Source organism: Chlamydotis macqueenii, chromosome 29, assembly GCF_036417535.1.
Source record: "Chlamydotis macqueenii isolate bChlMac1 chromosome 29, bChlMac1.mat, whole genome shotgun sequence".
Lineage (NCBI taxonomy): Eukaryota > Metazoa > Chordata > Aves > Otidiformes > Otididae > Chlamydotis > Chlamydotis macqueenii.
In genome coordinates this window covers 266,837-282,609 of record NC_141584.1, presented here as the reverse complement: position 1 = coordinate 282,609, position 15,773 = coordinate 266,837, and the positions used below count along the sequence as shown (strand labels likewise).

The window sequence follows — 15,773 nt, the reverse complement described above, 5'->3', positions numbered from 1 at the left end:
CCATGCAATTTACTGGAAAAAGAGAAAAAAGTTGAAAGCTCTTGAGTCATCAAGGTAGAAGTGAGGGTGCTGTAATTTATGCATATGTCAGGACACTCAGCAAGGAAGCTAACAGGAATACAAGTGACATACTCTTTCCTCAATATAGAAGGTGAAATGTGTTTTTTTTTTAATTGAGACTTCCTTTATGACTTGCCTGCCTGCGTATGGATGACTAAACTGCTCCAAGACAGCGAACAAAGAACATCACTGCCCCTCCTCTCGATGACCCGATGTGTCTCAACACTTCCACTCCACTGACTTGCCTAAAATCACGTCACATAGACTTTGATGAAATGGTGAATCCTAGAGAGCTGATTTCCAGAAACACTTCCCAAAGCACTCTATGGAAAGGATTCTGAATTAAACATCACAACTTGTTTCATGGATAACAAAGGCTTTATCAGGAACAATTTAAGGCTAGTAGGAAGCAGGAATTGAGTGATAAAAAGATAAGTGCCACAACACAACCACCAGCCCTTTAAAGAACCAGCAGAAATCAAAAGAAGTATGTTTTAAGTGTCCCTTTTTTGATGTGATCCTAGTGGAGTTTCTCAGATGTGGTTTCATGACGCTACAATGTTCTTGTATGCAGTATGCCTCTTCCTTGTCTATAAGGTGGAGTTGAGGACATTTTTGCCTCTGAAAGTGGAGCAGGGCTTTCATTTTTCTACTTTAGGTCTTACATCCTGGTTGTCCTGACTCTCACAGCTGAAGTTTAGATCCACATGTTCCTGAGGCATGAAAGTCCAGTTGAAATCCTCACCCCTGGCCAGCACATCTCTTGGGGGTGAGCTGGGTTTCCCGTGCTCTTTGCAGCCCTGCAGCTCTCTCCACAGCTGCCTACAGTCCTACTGCAGAGTCCACCTGTGCCTGGAGGGGCTGACCTCTGGCATGAATGGCTCCCACCTCCAGCCCTAAATTCTTTGCTCCAAGGGATGCATTGGGGAGCGCCTGGGATATACTGCCTTCCTGCAGAGCTGGCAACGCTTCTGGAGGTGAATCCTCTGTGGCAGGCAGCAGCATCTCCGGGTAGGGATGCTCTACGAACACTACAGGAGGACCTGCGTCTTCTGGGCTGCTTACCAGATCCACATCTCAAGTTAGAGATGGTGTTGCAAGGGGTGGCAATCACTGTCAGGGGAAAATACAAGCAGAATCACTCATGGGGAGGATGCAGCTTTCCCCCCTCCCCGCCAACCAGAACTAGATTGTTTAATGTTGTAAGGAAAACAGAAAACCTTGAGCGTACTTACATACTCTCACAGGGCTGCCAAGGTGTATCCTGAAGGAGAAGAAAATCACAAGGTTATCCATCACATAACTAGCATTTCCAGCATTTTCCAGCCTCCTTGTCTCTGCTGAAGAGTCCCAAGGACTGAACATTGTCTGCACATCGTTATAGTGGTACTCACCTGCTCTCTTCACCCTCCAGGAGAGTCTTATATGTTGCAATCTCGATGTCCAGGGCCAGCTTGACATTCAGCAGCTCCTGGTAATCCCGCAGCATGCAAGCCAGCTCATCCTTGGCCTTCTGGAGGGCATTCTGCAGCTCAGCATGCTTCTCCCGGGCATCTTTCAGGGCACAGTCCCCACGTTGTTCAGTATCACAAACTGATGTTTGCAGAGAGGATATCTGTCAGGGGAGACACAAAAAGTCCTTACTTTCTTTGCTCTCTTTCATACAATACTCACCTTTGAGAGATAAATTCTCTCTTCTTTTGAGAGTCACAAGTTGGGAGCTATTGAGGTTGTTTTGAAAGCCAAATATTTCCAAAATCAAATATCAATTCTGAAATACTAAAGAAGGGCTGGACGTGTCCCTGTACTGTCAGACTGTGTTTAATTCTTGTTTTGAGGATACCAATACTTTGTTCTAATTGGTAATCATAATTAACATTTTCCATTACTTCCCGTTATAAACTATATAATGAATTAGATGGTCTGAAAATTACACCAATTTCTATGGGTGCTGAATTACTGGTGAGTCATAATTCTACCCTACTTATTGGATGCTTTGAACCTGTGTCAGAAGCATTGTCTTCTGCCAGAATTCTGGCTGGAGCAATTTTCTGAGTAGCTCTAGCTAATCCAATGATCTAATTTGGTACAAATAGTTCTTTGCAGTAATCAAAATGATCCCACAGAAAATAGTCCAGCAGATAATCCTGCTTCCTGCTCAGCGCTGGCAAGATCTTCTGTAGACTAGTGGAACTAGTGTGCGGCAATACTCTTTGATGAAGATGAAGGAAATGCTACGGAGATGTAGAAAACATGACTTGAGATCTCACATCTAGGATCCAGTGAGTAAATATGATCCATCATACCTGCTTCTTCACGTTTTCAAGTTCACACTGCCTCCTCTGGATCACAAAATTCAGCTTTTCCATCTCTTGCTGTTGGGACTTCAGTTCATCACAGTGTCTCCCCTTTGCCTCCTCAAGCTCTTGGAACTGACAGTAAGAAAAGAGAGCTGGCTATTAATGCTGGTAGCATACATAATACAGAGGCCTTGCTTCTCTTTCCAGAGTGAATTAATCTAGTTTTAGAAAAGTCCTCATGACTTTACAGCTCCTGAGACTTTCAGCAGCAAATGGAGCTTTCCTCCTGTAGCTTTCACTGTTCCACTCACTGACAATCTCCCCATTCCCAGCATGACTGAGTCTTGTCCCATTGCTCTGTATCTATTCTGGGGATCTTCTCCTCACTTTGCGACTGCTTAGTTTAGCAGAATGGAAAATTAGGTCTGGAAGTTACATAGTGAAGACAGAAAGAAAAAAAACCCACGCCCTTTGGACTACTATTTTTGACAGTGAGAGAATTAAGGATGTATCATTGGATGCTACAACTTACCCTAGTTCTGTACAATGCATCCAACTCTGCTTTGCTTTTCTGAGCTATGCCCTCATACGAGCACTCAGCACTCCTGAGGATCCCCTCTATGTCCAGGCCTCGGCTGTTGTCCATTTTCACAATGACAGAGGTGTCACAGGGACTTCTCTCCAGCTCAGCAGTTTCCTAGAAGCCACGTGAAGTGACAGTCAGCTGTCAGTATGCCTCTGTCCCTGGATTTCTCTTCTCACACTCCAGTGGAATTACCACCACCAGTGAGAGTTTGACGTGAGCCACCCAGGAGTTGAGACTAGAGCTGATCACACATGCAATTCAAGGTTTTTTTTAAGACCTCAAAGTCTTCTTTATCTTTAACGGATTCCCATTGCCTTCCAAAAAGATTCTGATGGATTGGTTTAATCAGGTCTAAATTGATGTAGACAGGAAGCAGCTGGTAGGAATAGATGCCATCAAGCAAGAATGGGACAAGAGCATCCGTACCTGAGCAGACACACATTTCAGGAACTCTATCTCCTGCTTTACGGTTTCCAGCTTTGCTTCCAGCTCTGTCTTGGTCAGATAGACACAGTTCGCATCCTAAAAGAGTTCCCAGACATTTAGAAGTCAAAGTGGTGCCTACACGGAGACCTAAGGCAAATTCATTTTAGAGTAATAAGTTTTGTTTAGGAAGTGTAATTGGGAAGGTCAGCTACCCCCTGAACAGCAACAGCTGAGGGGTCCCAAAAGCATATACAATATTGCTGAGTTCTTGCTTGAAAAACATCATCATTTGGGCACGAAAACTAGCAAGTTCTCAGTTCAGGATTAAATATATTTTCTATGCTAAAAGGCAGAGGTTTAGTGCTTTCTGGCAATGCTCTGTGACACGTTTTTCTGCATCCATATTTGTCCAATGACTTTAAACATTCTCAAGACCCAACCCTTGTCTTGCAAGGAGCAGATCAGAGGAAAGTCCTTGGATCTCTGCATTCAACCCTTCCATTCATCCAAATTCCTTACCTTCTTCAGTAACACAAACTCATTCTCGGCAGCTGTGCGTCTATTCATTTCCTGTTCATATCTGTTGGGGAATAGAAGAGATTGGTTGCTGGGTCATACTGAGGCTGGAGACTTTGTTTGTGTGAGTATTTAGGGGTCAGGGTGCTTTTGGATCTCAGCCTTTTGTTAGAGAGAAGTGTATTGATAAGGACAAAAATAAAAGCTCAGTTAGATAAGTTGGTTGAGCTCACTACCTTGTGGACGGTTTGTGCTCACTCACTTGCATCTGAACTCTTCAATGAGCTTCTCTGTGTCATTCAGCTTAGGCTCCATCTGCCCCTTCTCATGCAGCAGTGAGTCCAATTGCCTCTGCAGGCTGCAAATGAAGTTGTCGAAGACATGTTTGATGTTCTTCTGGGATGGTAGGACCTGCTTTTGAAGTAGGTCCCATTTGGTGGCCAACACCCTGTTCTGCTGCTCCAGATGCTGTACCTGTATTCAGAAAGCAAAGCCACCTTCTTCAGGCACAGGCTTAGATGCATCATATAGGGATCAAGAGCAGCCTTGAGGAGGAAGACTTGGGGGTAGGACAAGAAGCTCAACATGAGCCGGCAATGTACCCTTGCAGCCCGGCAGGCCAACCGCATCCTGGGCTGCATCAAGAGGAGCTTGGCCAGCAGGTCGAGGGAGGGGATTCTGCCACTCCGCTCTGCTCTGGTGAGACCCTACCTGGAGTAGGTACAGCTATGGAGTCCCCAACATAAGAAGGACACGGACCAGTTGGAGAGGGTCCAGAGGAGGCCACGCAGATGATCAGAGGGCACCTGTGAGGACAAGCTGAGAGAGTTGGGGCTGTTCAGCCTGGAGAAGAGTAGGCTGCAGGGTGACCTTAGAGTGGCGTCCCAGTGCCTAAAGCGGGCCGATATGAAAGCTGGAGAGGGACTTTTGACAAGGACATGTAGTGATAGGACAAAGCATAATGGCTTTAAAATGAAAGACATTAGATTTAGATTAGACATGAGGAAGACATTCTTCACTGTGAGGGTGGTGAGGCACTGGCACAGGTTGCCCACAGAAGCTGTGAATGCCCCATCCCTGGAAGTGTTCAAGGCTAGGTTGGACAGGGCTTTGAGTAACCTGGTCTAGTGGAAGACATCCCTGCCCACGGCAAGGCGGGGTTGGAATTAGATGGTCTTTAAGGTCCCTTGCCACCCAAACTATTACAAGATTCTATGATCCTACAGCAAACTGGTCTTCTATTCTCCAAGGAAGCCCTAGACAGCACAGTCTTTGTGGCAGTTACAGAAACCATGGAATATTTAAATAGATCTGCATATCAATTTGCTGATAGTGGAAACCATCATTTATCTCTAGGAGACAATGCAACTTTACCAGGTCAAGCTGCACAGAGATAAGTCAACAGTGCAGCAGCTCAGTAAGATACCTGGGAGGAACAGCTCCCTTCCACTATCAGTAATAAAAAAAAAAGATGCAGCTTATCAAAGCACATATGTAAGATTAAAATAACATTATCAGCTAGATCTGCACTTGAAGTGCCTGCTGCTGGAGCCATGCATGCTGAAAGCAACACAAGGATGAGAGAAAGAGAGGAATCAAAGACCTGAGCAAAAAAAGAAAGTTTCGTTCACACTTAAACCTCCTCATTCCTTTAAGTCTTGTCTCAGCTCTCACCTTGTCAATCAAAGAGGCAAACTGGTTATTGAGGCTCTTCATCTGCTCTCTCTCCTGCTTTTGCATGTGCTGGATTTTGGGGTCAATCTTCACATCAAGAGGCTGCAGCAGGCTCTTGTTGACATGCACCGCACGAATATCTTCGCTTTTGCAACTCCTGCTGTGGAAGCCTAACCCATGACTCCCATCTTCACTGTCGGCATGGATGCCCCTGCACCCCCAGCCTCCACAGACCCCCTGTGTGATGCTTCGGCCAGAAGTCGTCCATTTACACCCACCTGTGTTTTGGAGGCTTTGGCTGCTGCGGCTCCAAGCTCCATAACCTCTGCCAAATAGCACAGCAAAGGGGAAAGAGCTGCTTCGGCAGCGGCTCAAGCCACTCGCCGCAGAAGACAATGAGAAGAACTTTCTTCCATGAAGAGACCTTCCAGCCGACAGCTGCTGGCTCATGCTGACAGACGTGATGGAGGAGAGGATGCAGCTCAGGAAGGTGCCCTTTGCTCTGACAACCCCGAGCACCTCCTTTATACACATCTCAGAAGTGGGGCTTGGTTGATGCAGATAAATAATTTGGGGTTTTCTTGGGGTTTGCCTTGCCTGGCAGCAATTTGTAGGTTTAAATATGCAAAACAATGCATAACACTGAACATCTGTGAAATCTTACGGAATTTTACTGTTTTTAAATTGCTTTGCTTGCATGTTCTTCTTGGAGGATCCCGTGGGCTTGGTTTTGTGAGGATTCTTCTTTTGTTTTAGTTTTTTCTCCTTCCTTACATTAATTACAGTTTAGCAAATGGCCTGAAGAGTGTCTCATCTGTCAAGGACAATCTGTAAAGGAATGTTGTGTTGAGCAGCAAATTAAAAGTGATTTTTGCAGTATCTGTTCTTCTCACGGTCACTCCCTTCACAAAGGACGGTATAAGTCCATGAGGCACAGCCAAAGGCAGCCCACTGCCTGGAAGTTGGGAAGCAGAGCATGGACCAGACACACAAATCCCTTGCTGTGGTACAAGAGTGCAAAATACTTCTTTTTTATGAATAGCCTTCCATACATCATCCTCAGTTACAGACCATAAGTGACTGGGCAGAACTCATCTCCTCTAACTTTTGAAGCTAGATCTGCTGAGAGAAAGGCATGTCTGAGATATTTGCTCTCCAGAGAGCCTTCCTCTTCTTCACCGAGTCCAAGAAAGTCTAAAGTGACCAGCTCAGACTTAGATGCCCAACTTTTAGAAGAATAAATTAGCGCAGCCGTATCTTCTCATTAAGATTTCAGCTAGATTGTGTAGAACACATTGAAAAATGAGACTTGCATGCAGATAACAATACATAGCGTAGAAAACAGGAAGCTCAGACACAAGGCTGTTAACTGGATGCTTGTTAATTGTTTAATTGGAAACAGTGGGAGGCTTGGCCTTGGTGGGGAGACTATGAATGCACCAGCAACCAGTATCCTGAAAAAATATCTTATTAATACAGCTGTTGCATGGCTACTCTTTGTTACTATTCTTTGTATTCAAGCTTGTAATTGAAACCCTTGGGATACCACAAGGCAAATAAAAAAGATTTATTAGAGTGGCTTGACAGATGGGGAAGAAAAGGCTGATAAGTTTAATATATTTGCTGAGAGCCTCACAATACCTCAGAGGTGGAGCCAAGATTACATCTCTGTCCCTGTGGCTTCTTGCCAAAGTCTTTTTCAAAACAGAAAGGCAAAGAGTTTCATTTCAGTTTATTTGAAAGAAATTGTTTTCCCCTGCTATTATGCTGCCCTAACTTTTTCAATAGGCTCTAACATTGGTCAATTTTTTTTTTTTTGTAATTAAACATTTAAGCATTTCAGATTCCCATGAAATGTCATAGTATTTCACTTGCTCACTTCTTTCTTTGCTTTCACAGGGATTTTTTTTTCTTTTTCTTTTTCTTTTCTTTTTTTTTTCACTCCCTGGGCTCATTGGAGGGCTTTTTAACCACCTTTCACAAGACGGCTAATGAAAAAACAAAACGAGCTACCAGAAACCTTTCTGGTATTCTGTCTCTAAGAGTAGGTGATGCCAAAGGTTTTCTTGTACCTCATTATTTGCAAATGTTCTGCACTGGAACAGCTTGCCCTGAGCCCAGCAAGAGAGATAATTGGGGGTATGAAGTAGCTGGAAAGACCACTGGCTTAATTGCAGGTTCTTGACAGCACTATCAATTACACCTACACATGGAAGAGCAGGAATGATTGAAGTCCTCAGTGTCTCGGTTGCTTAAATACAGGCAGAGTCTATGGCAATCCAAGCTGGAAGAGCAGGATTGGGGCCCAGGAGGAGGGCATTTGGCCTGGAGCCGCTCCGACTTAGTCTTTATTTTGTGCTTCCAGTTTGTTTCTCCTTGGTCTCCCACTGAATCCCCTTGCTGCATCTGCATGACCCAGATGACAAGGTGCTGTGATGTTTGATGATCATCCTGCATCTTCTGAGCAGGAGTGGGTGATTTCACAGCACTCTGCCTGGCCCTGCTGCTAGCAAGGAGAATTTGGCTCCTTTCAAGCAAGAAAGAGTTAGCTCAGAGCTTTTGTTTCCTTGCTGTGGTTAGAGCCTACAGGGTCATGGATGGTTTCAAAAGTTTTCCTCCAACAGATAGACTTTGGTAAGTAAAACTTCTGAACTTGGGTTTTCACACGCCCCAACATAGTAAAAGGTTCATCCATCCGGATCAGCCTTGCCTCTGACTCTGAGTCTTGATGTCTCCTGATGACACTGAGTCCCCAAAAGACAGATGATGCCACCTAATGCAACCTTTGGGCTGTTCATAACTGCCCAGCTCAGGCTGTAGTTTAGAGGACCACAAGGGTCAACTCTGCCTTCCTCTCCCAACTTCATCTCATCCCACCCAACTTGCTGCAGGAGACAGTTTTTGTGTGTCATTTGACAGCAAAGAGTCTCCAAGTGTAAAATACACCATATCTTCTCCACTTACTTCCATCGAGTTGGTGGAATTCAGTGTATTCATGTCAGAGCAATTGTGTTTGCTGCAGCTCCCTTTCAGGAGAGGGAGGGTTGTGTGCGTATGTGGGCACCGGGGGAGTAGCTCCCAGGGTAATGACAGCTCATTAATTTACTTCTAATCATCAGGAATTTTGGAAAGAGGCCCAACAATGAAGATAGGAGGCCCACAGTTTTCATGGTGTGACAATGTAGCTGTGACTAATTGCACATCTTTTTGCCAAAGTAAATCAGAAGGGAACTTCTTGTTCTGGCCACATCTGCACAGCGAAGAGACTGATGGAAAACTCCATCAGTCAGGGAGACTGGAAGAGCAGGCACAAAGACCAGCTCTACATCACTGTGGCACAACTTTTTTCTCCCACTAGATGGTGGTATCTAATGCATCTTCAGCCTCCCTGTCCACGTGGCTTCTTGGCTGGGTTCTTGGTGGTGACCTGTTCACATCTAGTTCAACACTCAGAAACCTCTCAGGATACCACTAGCAACAGCTCACTCATAGCTGTAGAGGGCAACATTTAGGAGCCAGGAGAGTATGGGACCAACAAGGTCCTCAGTCCTTGCAAGACAGTGAGGTTTCACATGGATTTGTACCTGAGGATGACTATGAGCCTGGGATGTTTTGTAAAACGTGCGTGTATCCAGTAACACACCTCTGTCAGAAAAACAACACTGAGATAGAGTTACCACCAGCTTCAAGGACCTACTATCATCTTCTTCACCACCTTGGTGTCCTCCCCTCATGCCTGAAATCTTGCTCATCGTGTCGATACTCTTGGAGGCTCAAGCTCTGCCTAGGCACAGGATGGCATTAGGCACCTACTTTCTGTGTTACATTCTGAGCATATTTACAGTGTTGTGATGACTGATAATACATGCCTCAAGATATTAACAATAGTAATCTGAAGGCCTGATCTTATGATCATCATCTTCTTCTCATAACTTCAGCTGAGCCCCTGACCCTCAAAAATCAAAATATCTCTGGGCTCAGCCTTAGGCAGTCTATTGTGTGGCTTTTTCCATCAAAAATGCATGGGCAATATGTAATTGGCATATGCAACTTAGCATTGAGTCAACAAGAAATCAGCAATAGACATGTCCTTATACACATTGACATTTGTCCTCGTTTAGCCACTTTCCACACTTTGTATGTACTGTGGTGGTAGAAAGAAAATCATCCACTTGATCATCCCAGCTCAAATCTATGTGGTCCAAAGACCTTAATCTCGGCCTTGTCTTAACAAAGCCAAATGCACAAGCTTCTACAGATACTAGCACATACCTGCTGAAGGAGAACAGCAGCAATAATTAAGCATTTTTTAAATATTATATTTTTACATAAGTGAAATCCTGGACCAAACTTTTCACTCCTACTTAAACAAAGGTAATTTTATATGGAATAAGGTGCCAGAACACTCGTCTCCAGAAACTGGAGATATCATTTTAGCTTAGCTGACAAGCAGAACAGGTTTTGATATACCCTTCCAAACCATTCCTTCACTAAATTAGCCCAGCTTAAGGCTATGTACTCCCAGTGTGTAAACAGTACTTAAAACAACTTAGTGGAAATGCTGATCAAGCCCCTCATACGAGTTGGAGGTTAGCAATCTTTTCTAAGTTGGTCTCCTGTTGCAGTCAACCAAAACAGATGGTTTGTCTGATCTCCTGCTGGTGATTCATCCCATACTAAGGTAGATGCACAAATTAGGTCTTTTGAACTGCCTCCAGAAGTGCCTAGTTCTCTCCATTGACTCTCCCTTCTTCCTTCTCGACCTTTCACTCTTCAAAACAAAAAAAAAGTAAAAACCCCACAAACCTGACCACAGTGTTCATATTAATTCCTTATTTCTTCTGATTAGAGATGAGAAGCTGTAGGCACCCTGTCTACATAAATAAATTTAAAAGTGAAATTAAAGCCCAACAATTCTTGGTAGAGTGCGGAATCACCTTTTTATTGTGATAGGAGGCTTTGTCTTGGTTGAAAAGTTTTGCCTGATCTGCTAGATAGAAAATGGAGTTGTGATGATGCAGCTTATTTATCACTTGGACCCTGAAGAACTGAACTGTTTCAGTGAGTGGTGTAGAAGCAGCCATTAGCAGGGTGAATAAACTGTCTCAGCTGCTGGAGGGTAGCTCTGCATGACATTTTGCAAGCCAAGGTAGACTCACGCCACCCACAGGCTGAAGCTATGGGATGGGAGCCAGTGGAGATGAAAACACAGGCTTATCTCAGCAGGGATTGCTAACATAGTCTCCAGATTTCACTGCCACAGCTGACTGCTTCACAGCTTGTGTAGGGCTTTCTGTATTTGATGAGGGCAGTCATAATCCAGTTTTGACTGAAATACAGTGTCTAGACCTCCCCACATGCAGGGTGCTCATAGCTGCTTCCAGACTATACTATAAAAGCTTGATTTAGCTCTTTGTGACTCCTCGTCGACCTTCTTTGGTTGTTCTCACAGCTCATTTGTAAATAAGTCTCATGGTGGATTCCCCACCAAGCTGAGTATCTTGCTCCCCATTGGCTGCCAACCCCAGGCGTCTTCACATCTGAACTTCTTTGAAAACAGTTGAGAGGATCCTACCTTCCCTCCAACTAGGGAAAAGACACGAAATATGACACTCCAGTTATCTAAGTGGAGCATTGCTAAGTAAAGATAAGACAGTTGCATTGAGCTGCTTGAACAAACTTCCACAGTAATCTCAGATGCTCTGCTCTTCATTAGAACTTTTGACTGGACTTAAAGGAGGTTCTGTGAGAAATTTAGAAAACACTGCATGGAAGTGACCATTGAATAAGATGTTGGCCAAAAAAGGCTTACTTGTGTACATACATCCAACTTTCATTTGGGACCTCAGGGGGAAAAACAGGACTAGAAGGGAGATAAGGAGATATTGTTGTTCATAGACTTTCTCCTCCTTCCTTTATCTGCAACTGCAGTGCTAATAAAATCCACATGGACAATTCAGTCTGCCCTCTCATCATTTAATGAGTGACTCCTGGAGGGAATGATGGAACTGAGATGTAGCCACGTGTCCCGGTTGATTGGCTAGATTAGGCCAATAGGACTTGTCCCCTGAAACCCATTTTCACACCAGATATTCAGTGTAGGCACTCCTCCCCCCGCCCCCACCCCACAATATATGTTCTTTTGTAAACTCCATAAACTGGCGTATATATTTACAGAGTTATTTCAAAAATCTCATCATACACATCAGAGCTGTGTCCTCCCATAGACCAATACATACACAACAGACAGGGTTTCAAGCTTTTAGTTGCAAAAGACAAGGGTTCCAAACAGCCCGAGTTGAAGTGCTCAGAGAAAGCCTAAGAAAATAACAGCAAACATCACAATATTGTCTAAAACAGAGGTATGTGGTTGGAGAATTCAGGAGATGGCTGTGCTAGCACAAGAGACCTTCCAATTATGCGTGACCCATTTGGGCTGTGACACAGTAGTGGGCAGGAAAGACACAATTTCCTGAGATAGGGAAGAGAATGCATTCCTTCCCACTCCACTGGAAGAATCTTGCATGTAAATCCTGCTACTGGAAAGCATTTCGAGAAGAACCTGAGCCGCTCCCACACACAGACCTATAACCTGGCCATAGAGAAGAGCACTCTCCTTCAGAGGTGCATTCTTCAGTCGAATCTTCTAGGCAGTCTCTCTTACCTCCAAAGCTGCCTCATTCATAACTCCCTCCCCCTCCAAGAACAGTCCAACCTGCAGAGCCAAATCCTTCACTACAAGAAGGGTTAACAACCTCAGAGATACAGCCTCCAAGTCCAGACTCATAATCCCCACTCTCAGAAATGAAGATACTGCCAGAGCTTGAACCAGCAACAACAGAGACTGAGCAGCATTCACCTCCAGAGATGGACCCTCTCCTGCCAGAGCTGCTGCCACCGCCAGAACTCACCCCTCCGCTGTGGGGACTGCATCTGCCACTGCCAGAGCTGGGTCCCCCTCCTACAGAGCTGGTTCCAACACCACCAGAGCTCGATCCTACATGACCTGAGCTTCCTCCTCCTCCATACCCTGAGCAGCCGCTGCCTCCTCCTCCACAGATGGACCCGCCACCACCAGAGCTCGATCCTCCATGACCTGAGCTTCCTCCTCCTCCAACTCCTCCAGAGATGGACCCTCTCCTGCCAGAGCTGCTGCCACCACCAGAACTCACCCCTCCACCATGGGGACTGCATCTGCCACTGCCAGAGCTCGATCCCCATCCTCCAGAGCTGTGCCCACCTCCGGAGACAGAGCCTCTGCTGCCCGAGCTTCCTCCTCCTCCATACCCTGAGCCGCCACTGCCTCCCCCTCCACAGATGGACCCGCCACCACCAGAGCTCGATCCTCCATGACCTGAGCTTCCTCCTCCACCATACGCTGAGCCACCGCTGCCTCCACCTCCTCCACAGATGGACCCACCAAAACCAGAGCTCGATCCTCCAGGACCTGAGCTTCCTCCTCCTCCACCTCCTCCAGAGATGGACCCTCTCCTGCCAGAGCTGCTGCCTCTGCCAGAACTCACCCCTCCGCCGTGGGGACTGCATCTGCCACTGCCAGAGCTCGGTCCCCATCCTCCAGAGCTGTGCCCACCTCCGGAGATGGAGCCTCCGCTACCCAAGCTTCCTCCTCCTCCATACCCTGAGCCGCCGCTGCCTCCCCCTCCACAGATGGACCCACCACCACCAGAGCTCGATCCTCCATGACCTGAGCTTCTTCCTCCTCCAACTCCTCCAGAGATGGACCCTCTCCTACCAGAGCTGCTGCCACCGCCAGAACTCACCCCTCCGCCATGGGGACTGCATCTGCCACTGCCAGAACTGGATCCCCATCCTCCAGAGCCGTGCCCACCTCCGGAGACAGAGCCTCCGCTACCCAAGCTTCCTCCTCCTCCATGCCCTGAGCCGCCGCTGCCTCCTTCTCCTCCAGAGCTGGACCCACCAAAATCAGAGCTCGATCCACCATGACCTGAGCTTCCTCCTCCTCCATAACCTGAGCCACCGCTACCTCCTCCTCCAGAGATGGACCCGCCACCCCTAGAGCTCGATCCTTCATGACCTGAGATTTCTCCTCCTCCAACTCCTCCAGAGATGGACCCTCTCCTGCCAGAGCTGCTGCCACTGCCAGAACTCACCCCTCCACCATGGGGACTGCATCTGCCACTGCCAGAGATCGATCCCCATCCTCCAGAGCTGTGCCCGCCTCCGGAGAAAGAGCCTCTGCTGCCCGAGCTTCCTCCTTCTCCATACCCTGAGCCGCCGCTGCCTCCTGCTCCGCCTCCAGAGGTGGACCCGCCACCACCAGAGCTCGATACTCCATGACCTGAGCTTCCTCCTCGTCCATACACTGAGCCACCGCTGCCTCCACCTCCTCCAGAGCTGGACCCGCCAAAACCAGAGGTCGATCCTCCAGGACCTGAGCTTCTTCCTCCTCCAACTCCTCCAGAGATTGACCCTCTCCTGCCAGAGCTGCTGCCACCGCCAGAACTCACCCCTCCGCCGTGGGGACTGCATCTGCCACTGCCAGAACTGGATCCCCATCCTCCAGAGCTGTGCCCACCTCCGGAGACAGAGCCTCCGCTACCCAAGCTTCCTCCTCCTCCATGCCCTGAGCCACCTCTGCCTCCTTCTCCTCCAGAGCTGGACCCACCAAAACCAGAGCTCGATCCACCATGACCTGAGCTTCCTCCTCCTCCATACGCTGAGCCACCGCTGCCTCCACCTCCTCCAGAGCTGGACCCACCAAAACCAGAGCTCGATCCTCCGGGACCTGAGATTCCTCCTCCTCCACCTCCTCCAGAGATGGACCCTCTCCTACCAGAGCTGCTGCCACCACCAGAACTCACCCCTCCGCCATGGGGACTGCATCTGCCACTGCCAGAGCTTGATCCCCACCCTCCAGAGCTGTGCCCACCTCCGGAGACAGAGCCTCTGCTGCCCGAGCTTCCTCCTCCTCCATACCCTGAGCCGCCGCTGCCTCCTGCTCCGCCTCCAGAGGTGGACCCGCCAAAAACAGAACTCGATCCTCCATGACCTGAGCTTCCTCCTCCACCATACCCTGAGCCACTGCTGCCTCCTCCTCCTCCAGAGCTGGACCCGCCAAAACCAGAGCTCGATCCTCCACGACCTGAGCTTCCTCCTCCTCCACCTCCCCCAGAGATGGACCCTCTCCTGCCAGAGCTGCTGCCACCACCAGAACTCACCCCTCCGCCGTGGGGACTGCATCTGCCACTGCCAGAACTGGATCCCCATCCTCCAGAGCTGTGCCCACCTCCGGAGATGGAGCCTCCACTGCCTGAGCTTCCTCCTCCTCCATACCCTGAGCCGCCACTGCCTCCTCCTCCACAGATGGACCCGCCACCACCAGAGCTCGATCCACCATGACCTGAGCTTCCTCCTTCACCATAGGCTGAGCCACCGCTGCCTCCACCTCCTCCACAGATGGACCCGCCAAAACCAGAGCTCGATCCTCCAGGACCTGAGCTTCTTCCTCCTCCAACTCCTCCAGAGATGGACCCTCTCCTGCCAGAGCTGCTGCCACCGCCAGAACTCAACCCTCCACCGTGGGGACTGCATCTGCCACTGCCAGAGCTCGATCCCCATCCTCCAGAGCTGTGCCCACCTCCGGAGACAGAGCCTCCGCTACCCAAGCATCCTCCTCCTCCATGCCCTGAGCCGCCGCTGCCTCCTTCTCCTCCAGAGCTGGACCCACCACCACCAGAGCTCGATCCACCATGACCTGAGCTTCCTCCTCCTCCATAACCTGAGCCACCGCTACCTCCTCCTCCAGAGATGGACCCGCCACCCCTAGAGCTCGATCCTTCAAGGCCTGAGTTTCCTCCTCCTCCAACTCCTCCAGAGATAGACCCTCTCCTGCCAGAGCTGCTGCCACTGCCAGAACTCACCCCTCCACCATGGGGACTGCACCTGCCACTGCCAGAGCTGGTTCCCCATCCTCCAGAGCTGGTCCCGGCACCACCGGAGCTCGATCCCCCATGACCTGAGCTTCCTCCTCCTCCATACGCTGAGCTGCCGCTGCCTCCTCCTCCTCCAGAGCTGGACCCACCAAAACCAGAGCTCGATCCTCCGGGACCTGAGATTCCTCCTCCTCCACCTCCTCCAGAGATAGACCCTCTCCTGCCAGAGCTGCTGCCACCACCAGAACTCACCCCTCCACCATGGGGACTGCATCTGCCACTGCCAGAGCTCGATCC

At 48.4% G+C, this 15,773-nt stretch overlaps 1 protein-coding gene across 1 annotated transcript; it reads right to left on the bottom strand.

Annotated features, from left to right (window-relative positions):
* Window positions 1–701: 701 nt before the first annotated feature.
* On the bottom strand, window positions 702–13,264 carry LOC104485124 (keratin, type II cytoskeletal 7-like). Its single transcript, XM_086768650.1, has 11 exons — window positions 13,178–13,264; window positions 12,735–13,033; window positions 5,563–5,755; window positions 4,151–4,362; window positions 3,892–3,952; window positions 3,373–3,468; window positions 2,893–3,057; window positions 2,367–2,492; window positions 1,455–1,675; window positions 1,300–1,324; window positions 702–773 (listed from the first exon to the last, which is right to left on the bottom strand). The coding sequence occupies exons 1-11, from the start codon at window positions 13,262–13,264 to the stop codon at window positions 702–704; spliced, it is 1,557 nt and encodes a 518-aa protein (XP_086624776.1).
* Between the last annotated feature and the right edge of the window lie 2,509 nt (window positions 13,265–15,773).